Source organism: Phoxinus phoxinus, assembly GCF_949152265.1.
Source record: "Phoxinus phoxinus genome assembly, chromosome: 6".
Taxonomy (NCBI): Eukaryota; Metazoa; Chordata; class Actinopteri; order Cypriniformes; family Leuciscidae; genus Phoxinus; species Phoxinus phoxinus.
Window position 1 is genome coordinate 25728687 of NC_136881.1, and position 18589 is coordinate 25747275.

General features: G+C 35.5%; 1 protein-coding gene across 12 annotated transcripts; it reads left to right on the forward strand.

Annotated features, from left to right (window-relative positions):
* Positions 1–201: 201 nt before the first annotated feature.
* Positions 202–18016, forward strand: arl13b (ADP-ribosylation factor-like 13b). Of its 12 annotated transcripts, XR_013798038.1 has the most exons (12): positions 202–1099; positions 5195–5265; positions 5365–5614; positions 7158–7263; positions 7438–7640; positions 10334–10448; positions 10537–10693; positions 10880–10999; positions 15671–15739; positions 15883–15960; positions 16233–16297; positions 16395–16934. XR_013798038.1 is itself a non-coding variant. In XM_079616013.1 (11 exons), exons 1-11 carry the CDS (start codon positions 1041–1043, stop codon positions 16419–16421), a joined length of 1242 nt encoding a protein of 413 aa, XP_079472139.1. In that variant the 5' UTR covers positions 202–1040; the 3' UTR covers positions 16422–17584. The 12 variants fall into 12 exon arrangements, 11 of the variants coding, with proteins under 11 accessions (XP_079472139.1, XP_079472144.1, XP_079472140.1 ...); XM_079616013.1 differs by lacking the exon at positions 15883–15960 and having other exon boundaries at positions 16395–17584; XM_079616008.1 differs by lacking the exons at positions 202–1099; positions 15883–15960 and adding an exon at positions 2960–3128 and having other exon boundaries at positions 5192–5265; positions 16395–17584.
* Positions 18017–18589: the final 573 nt, after the last annotated feature.

Genomic DNA, 18589 nt, shown 5'->3' on the forward strand with positions numbered 1-18589 from the left:
ATTGTAAGCAGACATGGATTATTGTATTGTTGTTGGCATACATGCCCCCATATGGTGGGGGTGGGGGGAAATGCACATATTACTTTACTTTGTCTCGCAGACAGAATGGTGCCACGCCACCACAATGTTTTAATTTATTGTAAATGTATGTGGTGAACATTTTCATTTAATTTTTAATTACCTACGGTTTGCTACGTCTCCGTCCACGGGAGGCACTGTTCAATTTTTAGATTACGTTACTCAGTCTTAGGCAAGTACAGTGTTGCCAAGTCAACTTTTTCCAGACTGATTTTTTTTCGGCCACATCGATCGACGCTGTATAATAAGGGTCTCGGTGTAAAGATTGTAAGTTGTCCGAGTACAAACATATGATGAAAGCTTACAAAGAAAGTTTTCATTTAATTATTTTTTCAGTTTACGTTATATCATACAATCTGTTTTACACTTGGCAACCCCGACCCTCGACGAGATTGTGGCTGCAGCCATAGCAGCCAGATTCAGCTTGGTCAACAAAGCGGACTGCTAGCAAGCTAACAGTTATCCCGTTAACGTTACATATTTTTGCAAAAACAAAACAACGGTCTAAAATTGAGAGTAAAGCATTCACCGGGATGTCTTTGAAACAGTATGTATAGTTATTGTCTAATTAGATTTTCCATCTAAAGACATAAGATTGTCAGTCACTAGTTTTCATGGATCGTATGCAGTAGCTAACTGGTTAGCCTTCAGTGAGGGTGCATTGATTCGGGTAACGTTAGTGAGCAAAATGAAACTAAACTCTATGGTCAGTTTTGTAAGTGACAATTAAACAATGTAACTTAGTTGGTCATCCTTAGTTTATTATGTCCTTATTCTCTGCTAGAATGATACAACAAGATGTCTTTACTCAAATCACGAGTCCAAGATAGGCATATAAAAGATTGATAGCAAATAACGGGTTGATTAAAACACAAAGAAAATAAACGAGCCAGGAACTTTAGTACTCAGGCAAAACGGCTATCATGAAATAATAAATCCCAGTTCAAACACTTGGGGGTGAAATGTTCAATCTGATGGCGAACTGCTGCAACTGGTTGAAACGATGGAGAGAACCTGCGAGGTGAGTGTCTACAACTTTGATCCATTGAGTCAGAGAGACAGTAAACATTTACTATTTTTTTTTTCCTGAGCAGACCTGTCAATTCTTATAATGTGCAACTGTGTATATGGTATCTATTTGTACAAGGTTCCCAATTTGTATTTGGACACGGAAGCCACTCAAAAAAATGCTATAGGTGTTTTTTAATTTTTTATTTACTGTCTTTTTTATACTGTATGTCATTGTGTTTTTATTTATGGCAACAACAACAACAAAAAAATCAACATGGTTGATGAAACTGATGATACACCAAGTACATTTGACATTTGTACTATTATTTTGTAGTGCAGGGAGAAGTGCAATGTGTAACTTTCAAAATGCATAATTTTAGAGAAAACTATTGGGAATGATTGAAAACAATGATTAAACATTTTTTTTATCTTTGTGGATTTAATAATGTATGCATCACAGGGTCAAAGTAGTAGAAAATAAAATATCTAATCAAGTTGTAATTTATTATAAAGCATAGTTCACTCAAAACAAAATAATATATCATAATGTGCCTATCCTTATGTGGATCTAAACCTGTATAAACATTTAAAAATATATATATATATATATATTTTATTTGCTTGGCACTTGAGAGATGCTAGGCAGAGTAACAGCTTCTAGTTACCTTTCCCTTGTCATGAGCATGTGGCTTCAGAAAAGGATGACAGAATTTTCATCTTTGAGTGAAATATCACTTTAAAGAAAGACAAGTACATCTTTAGTGGTCTTAATATATTCTCTAAACAATATCTTGAAACCAGTTGGTTAAAAGTAATAATAAAAACAACAACATTATTTTTAAGAAAATGTCAAACATATTTGCATGCCAATTGGTTTGATATTTTGCATATATATATATATATATATATATATATATATATATATATATATATATATATATATATATATATATAAGATTAAGCCAAGTCACTTAATAAGCTTTTCTTTTCAAGAATTGTATTATTTTAATGAAGCTTTTTCATTTTGCATTTCATCAGGACAAATGTATCAGCCTCATTACTTTATGCCCCAAAAATATCAAGATGAATTTTAATACAGAAAAAAACACGCTAAACACAAAAGAGGTGTATTCAAGTCATAAAAAAGGTGCATGAAGGCAACTTTAAACTTTTTGACATAAAAAAATACTTATTTAAAAAACTATGTACTTATTTTAAACAACGACGTATACTTGTATGTCTATTTTAGTTTTTCATCTAATATTTATAATTTGTTTTATTCAAGCTTTATTTTAATTAATGAGACAAATTTTTAATGGTTTTAAAACTGTTAACAAAACCGTTTTGCTGGTGACACCAAAGCACTTGTGCCATGGTATATTGTTCATTTTCCACACAGTACGGTAGATTAATATTTTGTCATGTAGATGCATTAGCCCTGGTGTCATTTTCAATTTGAGTATTTAAGTCGACTTTCATAGAGATGCTGTATGTTGATTAGAGGCCCTACATGCACCTCTCACTACACATTGGAACATGACTCACAATCAGGCATCGGCTTAGATCCAAGTGATAAATAACTGATTACTCACATCACCTGCTGTGCCTGAAACAAGATGCTCGATAAGGCTACATCTGGGTAAAATGTTTGATTGTAACTAAGAATCAGTCCGTTTAAAGTGGAGAAGTCTGGCCCCAAAACGTGCCTGTGATGTTATGGATGTTATGGTCTTATTGACGACTAACTGCCAAAGTTATTGTCTTAATTTCATTGGCTGAATGTATCGTGTCCTCTAGCACCCTGTCACTGATCTTGTTGGGCTAAGTAGAAATCCCCAGCTAATCCCTCAGATACAGAGCTGACCAGAGGCCAGGAGAGACAAAAGAGAGAGCGTGTGTGTGTGTATCAACAAAAACAACCAAAGTCAAGGGAAAGCTAGCTGTCATCTTGATCTATTCCCAGTCTCAATGAAGGCCTCCTGGTTGCAGAGAACTGTCACCTGGATAGTGCGCTTGATGTCCCTGCGGCGCAAGTGCCGCAGTTAAGTATCTGTTTGTGTGTGTGTGTGTGTGTTTGGTAGCTAAGGACTGTAGCTTTCCTGTTTGCATCAGTGATGGCTGAAAGGTTTGTTTACGCCGCCTGGCCCATGTGTTTGTCTGGCATTTCTTCAGAATTAAGCATAGGTTGATGATGGTGAGCAGAAATCCCACGTCACTTCAAGATATTTGTGTTACTCCACAGATGTCTTTTTATGCCTCTTAAGCCTCCACTGGAAGCCTTGTAGTTTAAACAGCTGTGACTCTACAGCCCCAGACAGCTTATTATTTAATTTATATTTTTGACGTCATTTGTGTCGGAAAAGGCCACATTATTTACTTTGTATTTTTGTGTGTGGTATGCTGAATCATCTTCTTTATCCCTGTGCGCTTTTGACAGTCATGAGATGATGCATTTACGTACAGGCTTAGCTTGCCTTAGCTCACAGCTGTGGGTGAATTCACAAGTTAATGTCACGTTTTTTTTTATGTCAAAAAGTTCTTTAAACAGATTAAAGTTCCCTTTATGAACATTTTCATTACTTGATATGATATATCTTGATATTTTTTTGGGCATACAAATGTCAGGATGATACATTTGTCTTGAAATCAAAAATGAAAAAAGCTTCATTAACATAATTCAATTCTTTAAAAGACACACTTAAGTTATTTGGCTTAATCTTAATAAATGTCATTTAAGAAATGTCATTTCTTATTAACATTTGAAAAACCTTTTTATTATTTTTATTATTACCTTTATTTAACCAGAAAAGACTCATTGAGATTAAACATCTCTTTTCCAAGAGCGTCCTGGCCAAGACAGGCAGCAGCACAATTAACAAGATTACAGACATAAAACATATAAGATCAACATATAACAATTTGTGCCAGTAATAAATAGTTATAAGATCATAACAAAAATAAAAAAATCAGTTTCATATACATTATCACAAGAAATAACAACAGCAAGGATCGTCCGAATAATCAGTCATAACATCTACAGCCAGCTTGTGTCGCCTCCATGTTTTTTAAAAGTAATTTAAAATCAATCAATGAAACAGGCACCTGAAGATTCAGGACATTTTGCAGCTGATTCCAAGCGCAGGGGGCCACATACTTGAACGCCCCTTTTCCCAATTCGGTCCGGACTTTAGGGACAGATAATAATAATAAGTCATCAGAACGAAGACAATATCTTCCTGTACTTTTCTTTTCGATGTAAGATTGGAGGTCTGGGGGAAGCAGACCAAGAATTGCCTTGTAGATAAGAATGTACCAATGATTAAGTCTACGGGTGGACAATGCACACCAACCAACCCGATCATACAAGGAACAGTGATGAGTAAGCGCTTTAAAGTTTGTGATAAATCTAAGAGCTCCATGATAGACAGTATCCAACAGTTTCAAGCTTGTGCTGGATGCATGCATGTATATAACATCGCCATAGTCCAGCACCGACAAGAAAGTGGCAGCAACAAGCCTCCTTTTGGCCTCAAAGGAAAACATGACTTGTTTCTAAAGTAAAAACCCAATTTCAGCTTTAGTTTTTTTTACCAACTGTTGAATTTGAGGTTTACTACCAAATAAATCTAATGTGGTGTGACCATGCAGAACAAAACCTATAAGAAACAGGCACATTGCAGAAAATTATATAATAGAAAAGACCCCATGTAGACCTTTTTAGTTCATCTTTTAGGCAAGGTTAGTTGAAATAAAATGGCAAGTGGTGTAACTCCTCAGAAACGTTTGGATTTTAGAATGATTAAAAAAAAAATACTTTTTAATTTAAAAATAATGATAAAGTCACATTATTATTAGTATTACATTTCACTTTATGGTTAAACCTCATTGCATTTTTTTAGTTATTTCATTTAACCTTCTTTAAATAAATATTTCTTGAAAATGGTATAAAAATAATTCAAAACTTTTCTACTTGGCACAGGTGTTTTAAAAAAGATTTTTCCTTTGCACCTCTAAGCTTTACAGAAAACGATTTCTCTTTAACTATTTAACTTTGGGAGGTCTGTGTGATGCATAATAAAGTGATGTTGTATTTGTGTTCTTACAGGAAAGTGACATTAGTAATGGTTGGACTGGACAATGCTGGAAAAACCGCTACAGTCAGAGGAATCCAGGGAGGTAAATCTTCTCTATAATATTTGCTTTCCTGTTTCAAGTTATTTCGTTGTGTTTTCGAGATCCAGGATAATTCTCATAATGTGTATATTTCTGTCATAGAAAGTCCTTTAGATGTAGCCCCTACAGTGGGCTTCTCAAAGGTGGACCTGAAGCAGGGGAAGTTTGAGGTCACAATCTTCGACTTGGGTGGTGGTAAACGTATCCGCGGCATTTGGAAAAACTACTACTCTGAGTCTTATGGAGTAGTGTTTGTTGTGGACTCCAGTGATGTCCAGAGAATCCAAGAAACCAGAGACACGATGGCTGAGGTTCTCCGGCACCCTCGTATTGCAGGCAAACCTGTATTAGTGTGAGTTTTCAGAACTTGACATGTTCTTGTCATTGAATGTGACTGAATGACTGGAATAAGTACAGATCATCAAACATGGAAGATGAGATGGCTGTCGATAGAATAAAAAAAAGGCATTAGACTAAATGAATATATAACACATGTATATCAGCACAATATACAGAACATTAAAGAAACTATGCAGTGCCCATCAAATATAGCCTATATGTATAAACCATCTATAAAATGTGTTCTAATTGGTTGTTGTGTAATAACATTAATTGGCAATCAATCACTCAGTAAAGCTATAAAGGTGTGGTGACCAAATTCATTTTAAATATAGAAACCTGGCCCAGTTCAATCCATTAATCGGGCATCACAGCTGCTAAATGGGTGTGTCTGAATGTGATATTTATGTATCGCCGTTATGTATTCAAAAAGAAAGTAATTATTTCTGGTCTTCAATGATAAATGCAAGTTACTTTAATGCATTTACCCCAGTAAATAATAAGGATTTATGCTTATATTGTGCACATTCCCACTTTGCCTAAAGCAAATGTACATACTGATGAGGTATGCAGATTCATGTTTGGAAAGGAGAAAGTTAAAATGCCCCATCTTCACATACCGCATTAATTGTTTAGATATAAAGGGGACATTAATGTAACAGGCTTTTGTTCAGGTGGCTGGGGTCTTTAATCTCTTTTTTTTTTGGCTTTAGTACTATTCTGCCTTATGAAAATTTGCATTTTGGGAAGCACATCCACATTGATACATTCAACTTTCTACACCACCCTGTGCGCGCCTCTAACAGGCAGTAATACTACCTGACAGAATGGTTTCATTGGTACACCTGTAAAAAGATCTCTGCACCTTGGGGCCCGTCCTAAACTAGCTATCAGCGTGTGTGGGTAATGTAAATCCTTCGATTGTCTTTTTGGTATTGCTGGTATTTGGCAATTATACCAACACCATCATGTCAATTCTTATTGATCAGATCCAAACCTGCGTCTACAATAATGTGATGGAGTTGAGGGCGTGTAAGGACTCAGAGCTGTGTGCGTAAATGGGAAAATAGAAGAGGGCTCAGAATAGAACTCTGGTGAACACCCATTTTTAAATGTTTGCAGCCCTTCCTCACCACCCATGCCTGCCTGTCAGAAAGAGGAAGGTGTTTAGAGCCAAGACCTTGAGTTTGCTGATGAGCCTGGAGGGTTTGATGAATGTCGAGCCGTAATCAGTGAAGAGCATTCTCACATAATTCCTGCCTCTAGCCCAAGTGGAATGGGGCGGTGTGCAGCAAATGTGCAATGCATCATCTGTATATCTGTTGGAGCGTTGGACAAGCTGCAGTGGGTCAAATTAACTGCGGGAGTGAGCAGTAGAGGAAGTCCTTGACTAAATATAGCTTGTTAAGTGTGCTAATAAGTCAAGAGTGCTCAATAACTCAAGGCTAATTATTCAGTCCACCTCAAGTGCAGACCTCAGGCCATTTGTTTGTGACAGCTTACCTATTAACCTGCACACCTAGTGATCAGCTTGTATTCTTTTGATTGGCTTTCAGACTGGCTAATAAACAGGACCAAGATGGGGCATTGGCTGAAGCAGATATCATCGAGACCCTGTCATTAGAGAAGATTGTCAACGAGAATAAATGCCTCTGTCAGATTGTGAGTTAATATTTTAAAAGTTTATATTAATCGGAGACCAGTTTGAGTTTGTAATTAATGTGGAAATAATGAGTGGGGAAATTTGCTTTATTTTTATTTTTATATTTATAATTACTTGAAAGAAATGTTGCCATACAATCATATAAAACTAAATGTTGTTTCCTCTGATCTCAGGAGCCCTGTTCTGCTGTGCTGGGTTATGGTAAGAAGGTTGACAAATCCATCAAGAATGGCCTTAACTGGCTCCTGAATAACATTGCCAAGGACTACGAGGCAATTTCAGAGCGTGTGCAAAGAGATACAGCAGAGCAGAAAGCTCAGGAAGAACAAGACAAGAAGGAAAGAGCAGAAAGAGTTCGACGGATCAGAGAGGAGAGGTCAGTGAGTTAACAATACTTTTCACATGGGTTGTCATGCTGATCCCTCTTTTTCCAGATATGTCAGGAGCCGCATAGTCATTAAAGTCTGTGTGAACCGGAAGTTGCAAACGACTTTTCTCCAGTGTTGTGACGTATTTCCAAGTGAAATGGAATATTGAACAGAGGGGCAGGGTTTTACTTTAGCGCTCCTCCATCTCTCGCTCTTAGGAGACTAACGGTTTGAGGGGAGTGGTTAAGCGTTTTCAACCCAAGCCGTCGAACTGACGTCATCAGAAAAGGAACGCCATTCCAGACCGGAAGTAACTTTTCAGATTTTGATTAAATATTACTACGGCAAATTTATTTTTTCTGTGTATTAACTTGCACGGATTAATTGTTCACCACAAGACTAGTAATATGCACTAACAAAGTAAATAGGGTCGATTTTTATTTCATGTCGACTTTAAGAATTTTAAAACAATGTAGTTTAGTTCTGAAATTAGTTTGTATCAACTAAGCTGGTTTTATTTGCTTATATATATTCAAATATGTACTCATAGTTCGTCTAACTGTGCTTTTCTTTGTTTTACTGCAGAGTTACTACTTGAAAGTCAGCATAAAATGAAAATGTACCGTTTAGTAAATGCATCTTATAGATTTTATTGTGGATGATTCATCCATGTATATGTTTCTTTTTGTTCTTGTAATATTTAATCTAAACTCAATCTTCCATGCAAGTGACGGAATTCTCTCTCTGCTGACATGCCGGATCTTCCCAATTTAAACCCTGCCTTAAACCCTGCCCCTTGAACAGTTGTCTGCAAGCTCTCATTAGCCGTGTTTCCAATGTCGGGCCAAAAGTGAGCGTGCTAGTGCGTACCAGGGTCAGTCGCATTTCCACTGTCACTCTCTGGGCTTGATTGTGGAGTTTTTTTGGCCCACTGAATTCCAAAGCGCGCCAACAGGGGCCTGAGCAGTGGTTATGAACAGAGGTGGAGTTTGAGAGTCAACACCGCTGCTCATTTCCCATGTTTTCATATCAGGCTAACATTCAACATTAAAGACATTTTAAAACAATTTTCAACTCAAAACTCACTTTCAGACACCAGCTAGTGTGTGAAATAACTTGTGATTGTGATCCGATGGGGATTCTGATCACAGTATGAAGCAGAAATATAGTTACAGTGCTATGCATAAGTTTAGACACCCATGCTAGAGTTGACTAAAAAGAGGAATAAAAATCATCTTTTGGAAATTGAACTTAATGCCTTAATTTAAAAAAATAGGAAAAATCCAACCTTTAAGGACACCAATTTTCTTTGTGAATGAATAATGTATCGTAAATAAATAAATGTTCTTCCTTAAAATACAGGGTGCATAAGTTTGGACACCCCTATGTTAAATTCCCATAGAGGCAGGCAGATTTTTATTTTTAAAGGCCAGTTACTTCATGGATCCAGGATACTATGCATCCTGATAAAGTTCCCTTGGCCTTTGGAATTAAAATAGCCCCACATTATCACATAGCCTTCACCATACCTAGAGATTGGCATGGTTTTCTTTCAGTTAGCCTAATAGCTGGTTTGATTTGCATTGAGAGATGATCTTATGGAAAGTACTCCATGCCAATCTCTAGGTATGGTGAAGGCTATGTGATGATGTGGGGCTATTTTAATTCCAAAGGCCAAGGGAAGTTACCTGAGACTGCTTGAAGAACTTAAACAAAGCATACAAGGTTATAATCGTGTATTTATCAGTCTCTTCCCTGTGCCTTTGTTGATAACGGACTTCTGCATCCACATAAATTACATATTCTCCAGTTAACTCATACAACTCATAACTTCGAGTTTTTTTTTCTCTGTGAGCTCCATCTGTTGGTCTGACTGAAGGGATAACAGGATAGTGAGATGGGGGAGATCGCTCAAACATCCTCGAGATCGCATAATTTCGTGGACAATTAATAGAAATGCTGATTCTTTATAAAAAAAATGTGATGTAAAATATGATATTGTAATAGTTTTTTTCTAAATGTGTAAGGCTTTGGACTTGGAGTTGTTTTGTGTATTGCTGTGATCACAAATAAATTGAGGAAGGCGCAACTGAATAAGTATGTGTGTTCACTTTTTATCTGAAATAATGATATTGATATATGCTGTTTGAATCAGCATGTTTGATGTGCACTCCCTAGTTAGTTTTCAGTCCACTATTTTCCCTGTGCTGGTGAAACGGTGGGGTTGTGTGACGTTGTTCTATGGAGGCATGTTAAGAGCGGGTTTTTGGGTAGCACTGTGGGTCTACTGGCCCGACAGTGGAAATGCAGCTTGATTTTGGCCTCGAGGTCCGAGGCCCTGCCCGGCTCGCTGTTAGCCTTGACTCGCACTGGCCCGTCCTACATTCCCCAGTTCTTAGCGATCAGGTCCAAACTGCGTCTACAGCAAAAAACACAGTTGAGTTCAAACTGCGTAAGGCAACAGAGCTGTGTGTACAGAGATAATTGAAGAGTGCCTAGGACAGAACCCTGGGGAACACCCATTTTTAAATGGCTGATGATGATGTTTGCAGCCTCTAACCACATTTTTTTTCTGATTATCTGTTACGCTCAGATGTACATTACAATACCGTAGAAAATATCTGGTTTTACTTGTTTTATTATGACTTTAAACTGTTCAAAATGCAAACAACAGTTTAATGAAGATGTTTTGCACTGACAGAGACAGGCAGGAGCGAGAGGAGGCTGAGCGAGAAGGAAGGACACTGAAAGAGGATGAGCTTGATGATACCAACATGTCCAACCCATTCCAGCCAATAAACAATGTTGTTACTGAGGTTAGTTGCCACATTGTTTCTTTTAATACACAAGTTGGATGAAATCATTAAGATGCAAAAAAATACTGACTTTATATAAAAATCCCAGTTTGAAGACAAATTAATTCAAGAGCAAGAGATGCAAAGACAGAGAGAAGAGGGCCAGCAGAACAGTGTGCAAGAACAGACAGCCTTTCAAGATGAGGAGGAGGAGGAGGAGGAGGATGAAGAGAGCGAGAGACAGACCCCGGAGAGTACAGAATCAGGTAGGACCTCTAATTTCCTCAAAAGGTCTCCATTATGCTGAGAGTAATAAATGAATATTATTTTATTTATTTTAGTATTGTCAGTTCATTTAAAAAACAAGTTTTTACCATTATGACACATGAGAAATCTTTTTGCCTCTGAAATCACTTTAAAAAAACTGCAATGTATTTGTCACCTTTAATCAGGAGCAGTGGACCAGACCAAAAAGAAAACTAGGAAATTGCGATTGAAACGCAAGCATAGAGTTGACCCTCTTAGAGTGGAAGAAGCAGCAGCCAAAAACCCCACCCCTACCCCCCTACCAGGTAACAATGCCTCTTTTACAAGTAGTTTATCAGATATGAACAATGAACAAATAATTGATAACAATGGTTTACCGTGGTTTTTGCACTATGAACCTTTGTCAAACAAAACCGTGTTTTTTTTTTTTGAATGGCTGAGACCAGAGGGTGAGCTGCATCGGGGAAAAAAGTATACAACACAAGCATAGGAGCACTTTATATTAAACACTTCAAAGAATGACATAAGAATACAGTTTCATAGGGGTGTGCATTGGCACTGCCCTCACAATTCGATTCGATTACGATTCACCAGGTAACGATTCGATTCAATTCGATTCTACGATGCATTGCGATGCATCAAAATTCTACTGCACACAACAAGGCAAATTTTTCATCAGTCATGAGGCAATACAAGCAGTCATATATTGAACAACAGATTTTATTGGCTGCTATATGTGTGTATTATCACTACCATTATCACTGCTGTATCTTTGACATAAATGTCATTAAACAAAATAAAATTGAATGGTACAGGGTATTGTATATGGCATTTTCAAACCTGAAAAAGAAAACATAAATCACTGCTTTCTAGGGCTGTAATCTCCCAATCGATTAGTCGATTGTTGGTCGATACGTTCTGGCTTGACCAAAATTCTGATTGGTCGATTTTTTTGCCGCGTTCATTTCATCAGTTTTGCCGCGTTCATTTCATTCGTTTTGCCGCGTTCATTTCATTCGTTTTGCCGCGTTCATTTCATCAGTTTTGCCGCGTTCATTTCATTCGTTTTGCCGCGTTCATTTCATTCGTTTTGCCGCGTTCATTTCATTCGTTTTGCCGCGTTCATTTCATTCGTTTTGCGCGTTCATTTCATCAGTTTTGCCGCGTTCATTTCATTCATTTTGTGCGTTCATTTCATCAGGTGGAAAGCACTAATTGCTAATGGGGGTGTTTTCAGAGCACCCCTGTTTCACAGGTAACAGTCTGTCTTCAGAACACCCCCCTTGTTTTCACTTCTTTTGGATTATCCCAACCCACTGGAGAAGAGAGACAGTCAGATTATGGCAAGCCGTTTTAACATTTAATCATTTAAGCCTACTAGTATCTATTTTCATGCTACTAGTACTTATTTTTTAGATACTAGTATCTATTCCATTAAGTACTAGTACTTATTCATTAGATACTAGTACTTATTCAATAGATACTAGTACTTATTCAATAGATACTAGTACTTATTCATTAGATACTAGTACTTATTCATTAGATACTAGTACTTATTCATTAGATACTAGTACTTATTTAATAGATACTAGTACTTATTCATTAGATACTAGTACTTATTCATTAGATACTAGTACTTATTCATTAGATACTAGTACTTATTCAATAGATACTAGTACTTATTCAATAGATACTAGTACTTATTCATTAGATACTAGTACTTATTCATTAGATACTAGTACTTATTCATTAGATACTAGTACTTATTTAATAGATACTAGTACTTATTCATTAGATACTAGTACTTATTTAAATAGTGACTAGTAACTATTTTTTTGTTACTAGTAAAATAATTTTTTTTTTGCCATTGACTTCTATGGGATCTGTCATTTAGATATCAACTATTCACTTCTGACTAGTATCTATTCCAATTGTGACTAGTACATATATATTAGATACTAGTACTTATTCATTAGGTACTAGTACTTATTTTTTAGATACTAGTACCTTTTAATAGATACTAGTACCTATTAAATAGATACTAGTACATATTAAATAGATACTAGTACATATTAAATAGATACTAGTACTTATTCATTAGATACTAGTACTTATTCAATAGATACTAGTACTTATTCAATAGATACTAGTACTTATTCAATAGATACTAGTACTTATTCATTAGATACTAGTACTTATTCAATAGATACTAGTACTTATTCATTAGATACTAGTACTTATTCATTAGATACTAGTACTTATTCATTAGATACTAGTGCATATTTATTAGATACTAGTATTTATTCCAAATGTTACTAGTAAGATTTTAAATTTTACTAGTAAGATTTTTAATTGAACTCTACCATTGCCGTTCTGACTAGTCATAACATAAGACTAGTAAAAAAGCAGTTGTGACTAGTAAAATAAGAATAGTTACTAGTAACAATTACAAAAGATACTAGTGTCTAATAAATAGTTACTAGTATCTATTGAATAAGTACTAGTATCTAATGAATAAGTACTAGTATCTAATTAATAGATACTAGTATCTAAATAATAAGCACTAGTATCTAAAGAATAAGTACTAGTATCTAATGAATAAGTACTAGTATCTATTTAATAGCTACTAGTATCTATTTAATAGGTACTAGTATCTATTAAAAGGTACTAGTATCTAAAAAATAAGTACTAGTACCTAATGAATAAGTACTAGTATCTAATATATATGTACTAGTCACAATTGGAATAGATACTAGTCAGAAGTGAATAGTTGATATCTAAATGACAGATCCCATAGAAGTCAATGGCAAAAAAAAATTTTTTTTACTAGTAACAAAAAAATAGTGACTAGTCACTATTTAAATAAGTACTAGTATCTAATGAATAAGTACTAGTATCTATTGAATAAGTACTAGTATCTAATGAATAAGTACTAGTATCTAATGAATAAGTACTAGTATCTAATGAATAAGTACTAGTATCTAATGAATAAGTACTAGTATCTATTGAATAAGTACTAGTATCTAATGAATAAGTACTAGTATCTTTAAAAAGGTACTAGTACCTAAAGAATAAGCATTAGTATCTAATGAATAGGCACTAGTACCTAAAGAATAAGCACTAGTATCTAATGAATAAGTACTAGTACTTAATGGAATAGATACTAGTATCTAAAAAATAAGTACTAGTTGCATGAAAATAGATACTAGTAGGCTTAAATTATTAAATGTTAAAACGGCTTGCCATAGTCAGATTGAAGAAAGTAGGCTACTAAGGTTTGCTGAATATTATTTATTTAATTGAGAGACCGTTTAATTCATAGTCAGTCCTCTTCTACCATGTCAACAAAGACATCGGCAGCATTTTTTTTTAGAAGACGGGAACATATTATTGGAGCCCAATGCGCGCACTCGCGCAGTGCCACTGTTTGTATTAGTTTTGAGCCTATGCTTTATTTTTCAGTTATTCACTTTATTTCGTTTTTGCTCTTGATCTGGTTTGTTTAATAAATATCATTTTTTTATTAAAATGGACGTGCCTTTTGTGTTTAAGAGTAAAGCTTTAAGTTAATAATAGTCTTTTCGTGTCTCAGCCGCGAAGCTGCGCTCCTGTGTTCAGCCTCGTCTTCCCATTAACTTCGTAGAATCGAAATGTGCCCAGATGTCCGCTTTTCCAAGCTTTGGGTGCGTTTTTAATTACCCGTCTATCGTGGTCATCTCCCTCCGCCTCAGCCGTCTTGATTGTTGTTGTTGTTATGCCCACGGAAGTAATAAACTTCACAACTTTATTGTCCAACTCAAGGCCAGAAAATAAACAGTGACATAATCGATTATGGCACTTTGCCGCATCGATGCTGAATCGTGCATATCCCGCATTGCGATGCATCGCCGAATCGATTATTGTTGACACCACTACAGTTTCATGTGTCTAGGTTGCCACGCCAAGTGCTTTTATGAAGTACTTGTTCTGTTCAATGTCTTTGAGAGGTTTTCACCAAGACATGCCTTACATTTTACTGTTATATTCTTATAATGCAAGTATTTCCATTTGCAAAACAACTTGTCCTGGCCGCAAGCATGTCTCAGTAGAACTTCTTTAAATACTTCAGCATCTGATTATTGTACTTATTGTAAAATTTCTTCAGATACTTCATATAGTGCACATGCAGGTCAGAAAACAAGCACCAGAGGAAGGCAGTAGAATAATTCACACCTGGTTATAAGTCGCACCAGGTCAAAATTGCATTGTTGAGAGAATAATAGAGGAGAATAGCTATAATCGTGTATTTAGTTCCCTTCCCTCCACAAAAAAATTGTTTAATAGTAACTATATTCAGAACAGAACAAGAATGAAAATATAAGTATAAAACAAACATAAATTAAAGTGGCAGTCATTATAAACAACATGTATTCTAAATGCCAAGCCTAAAGATATTTATTTAAAGCTAAACTGAAACTACTGGTATGTGGGAAATGCACTATGCAAATAAACTTAAGCATGTCAAATTTAGGTTTAGGTAAATTTATTTAATTTATATCAACTCATTTATATCAATTATCGATATAATACATTTGATGGCATACTAGAAAATAAAGAGTAGTCCCTTTACTTGGCTATTAACAGAAGAGAAGTTTCAAAAGAAGTAGCATAGCAACATAGCTTTTTTTCCTGTATTGTGGCATACATCAAATAAATGGATTATTGAAAAGGGTAAAAATGTGGACTGGGGTTCAATTCATCGGTCTTTGATTGGATGAAGTCTGGACGTCCAGCATATGTCACCAGAGAGAAGTCTGTCATGTGGAAGATCGAGTTATGACATTTTTATTAAAAACTCTTCTGTCATGTGCTAGACATTCATTTTCATAGTCAAATGCTTGTACAAAATAACCACTGATTTGTCCTAGTTTTCCCTTTTGTTACTTTATTTTAATGACCCTAACAGCTAATCATTTGACTTTTTTTCTTGGCTTTAGTTGGATGGGCTACTCCCAAAGTTTCTAGGCTCCCCAAACTCGAGCCTCTTGGAGATACAAGACATTCTGGTAATTGGTGGTTCATTGCATCTGTTCCATCTCCGGCATGCGCATCACTAACATTTTTTTTTTCCTTTCTCATTCCGTTTCCTAACCATGTGTGTCTCCCATAATTCTGTCTTTAAAGCTTTGTTTTCTCTCCATCCACACAGCAAGCCTCAGCCACATCCTTCCTGTACAGTCATCTGTCATCAGCCAACAGAAATACCACAACCATCCACTTTAATATTGTACCTAACAAATGCTACTTGCATAATCTCCTTAACAACTTGCTTCCTGCACTGTGACTAATGTATGCGATTTATTTTCCTGATGCGTGCAGGAAACATTATGAATTCTGCATATAATGTTCTATGTCCTCTTTTGAGCAGGCAGTGACATTTTGATTTAGGAATTTAATTATGTAGTTTGTAGTTAGTTCAAATTAGATCATTGATTTTTTTTTTTTAATGGACATTGCTGACCTAATTTTTCTTCTTCCATGACTCTCTTTTATTGGCAGATTTCTATGGCAAACCTCTCCCACCTGTAGCAAATAGGCAGAGGCCGAACAGCGATACTCATGATGTAATTTCCTAACACTACCTCTGCTTCCCCCCCTCGCTGGTTCACAATTCTTAAGGGTCCCAACCAATCAAAGTATTGTTTTGTTCTTATCTTCAAGCACGGGCAGTGTAGCAATCTACGCTGATGTAATTGCCCATAAGCGAGGAATTGATACCCATTCGGCATACCCAGATGGAGCACATGAACTCAAGCAACCAATGACTGATGGTCATCAGAAGCTGTTTCCTGGCCAGTGTTTATGAGATGAAGCGAGTCAAGGGACGTGGACATTCACTGTATGACATATTCTTATAATGCTCTTTATTTCAGTAGAGCCGTTTGTTTAGTTTGATCAAAATACTTAAAATCAGTATTAACAGACATTTGCAAATCAATTTAGTTTTTTTTTCTTGTCTTTTCTTTTTGTGGAAAACATGTTACAGACCTATTTTTTAGGAGAATTGAAAAATATGTAAATATATAAAAGTTTAAATTTGTGTACTTGAAATTGTACAAACATGTTCTTATGGTCCATGTGCATATCTTAAGCTCTTGTGCATATAAAATGTGCAGTTAATTTTGACACAGTTTGCCTTTAAAATATCAGAAAATATCTTTTTTTTTCAGCAGCATCTATACGTTTATACACTACGCTGTCTTAATTTTGAGAAAGACATTCATTCTCTCAAATAGCACCAGCAACAGATGAAGAGATCTTGAGAAAGTAAACTTTTACATGTGATTTGAAACATTTTAAAGTTTGTACAAGCTCGTTATTGAGTTAAATGGTACATCGTGCTTTATCAGGGAGGAAAACACATTTGTCATCTTCTGAAAGATGATAAAGTGTATTACTTTAAGTGTAACAATGCTCAGCCTCCATATATATATATTTTTAATGTATTATGTCATATACTGTAAAAACCTGCTTTCATATTTATTTCATTTTATGCTTTTGCGATTTTTATAATTTACACTGTTTGTTGGATGTTTTGTTACCCCACACACTAATATTTAGTTGATGAGAACTTCTGTCCATCTTCCAGTTTGCTCTGCTTTCAGTACCTGCGCCTTTTGTATCCCGTTTACATTTAATATGAATGTCAAATTAAAAAAGAGATACATTTTATTTGGTTAATTTTCACTCTCACTCAACACATCTCCTTGTCATTACAACTGTTTGATAATGCACACATTTGCACAACTGTTAGCGGCGCCTTCTGCTGGCACATGCCGTAACTACACCATCAAGGTTTTGTTCATTAAACTATTAAAGAGAGCTGCACCGTGAAGATGCTTTCTGTATAATTCATGAAAAAATTAAATAAAAATGCCTACACTTTTAGTTTAAATTTTTATTTTCGGAAGGATGATACATTCAAAGGGAAATCTGTTTGTACTTCTGCAATCTGCAATCAGAAAGTGTAACAAAATGTAAAAGGGTTGAAATCACCTTTGGCATAGTTCATATTTTATACAGATTAAAAAAGTTAAACAATTAAGGTTTAAATGTTAACGTCTATATACGTCTATAGAACACCATCACACATCTTTCAGGTCTTCCTCCATTATTTGACCTTGTAGGCCAGTAGTAATTGTAATCAAACTTTGATCATCACTCCATATCATTCTAAAGGGCATTATTAAAATGACTGAAAGCACTTATGCTCATCATTTTCTAGGCTTGCATATCTAAAATCTCTCATTTTGAACAACTCTGATTGCAAAATTAAAATGAGCAAATAACAACAAAAAAGCGTCCTCATTTTGGGTGTGAAAGTCCTGAAAAGCCTTAAACATTTAACAAATAGGCCTACTTTTGGCATAAGAGACTTTGGTAACACTTAACTTAGTGGTGGTGTCCAGTCCTGCAAGCACGCATAATTACAAGCAGCAACTAACCCTAAATCAACCCCTAAGCCTAATGTAAGTAGCCTACATAATAATGTAGTAGCCTTGAGTAATTACACTTTAACTAACTTAAAATAAAAAGTAGCTAACACTTTAAAATACAATGTCTGTTACGCATCTAACAGTAAATTGTGTAGGCCTATGAACCAAACCTCTAATGTGCTGCCTTAAATTTTTAAGTAATCAACTTGGCTGTTTGAGTCATTTCAAATTAAATTGCATTAAACTGACTTCGCAAAAAAGCTGTTAAATCGTGTGCCTAACATTAAAAAATTGAAAACTTCTCAGCTTGATGAGTTAAAGTAGGCCTATGTAAAATAGCCTATATGTGGTCAAATAACTTTTTTTTGATCATTTCATTTTATTTTTTACAATGCACGTATTTTACATTGTAACAAGGGC

What these genes read in the sequence shown, in the direction of transcription:
- arl13b (XM_079616008.1), top strand. Translation starts at nt 3,058, where the DNA reads ATGAAGGCCTCCTGGTTGCAGAGAACTGTCACCTGGATAGTGCGCTTG. An exon ending in ATAAATGCCTCTGTCAGATT is followed by an intron (nt 7,264 to 7,437) that starts GTGAGTTAATAT and finishes CTCTGATCTCAG; the next exon opens with GAGCCCTGTTCTGCTGTGCT. An exon ending in CGAACAGCGATACTCATGAT is followed by an intron (nt 16,298 to 16,394) that starts GTAATTTCCTAA and finishes CTTATCTTCAAG; the next exon opens with CACGGGCAGTGTAGCAATCT.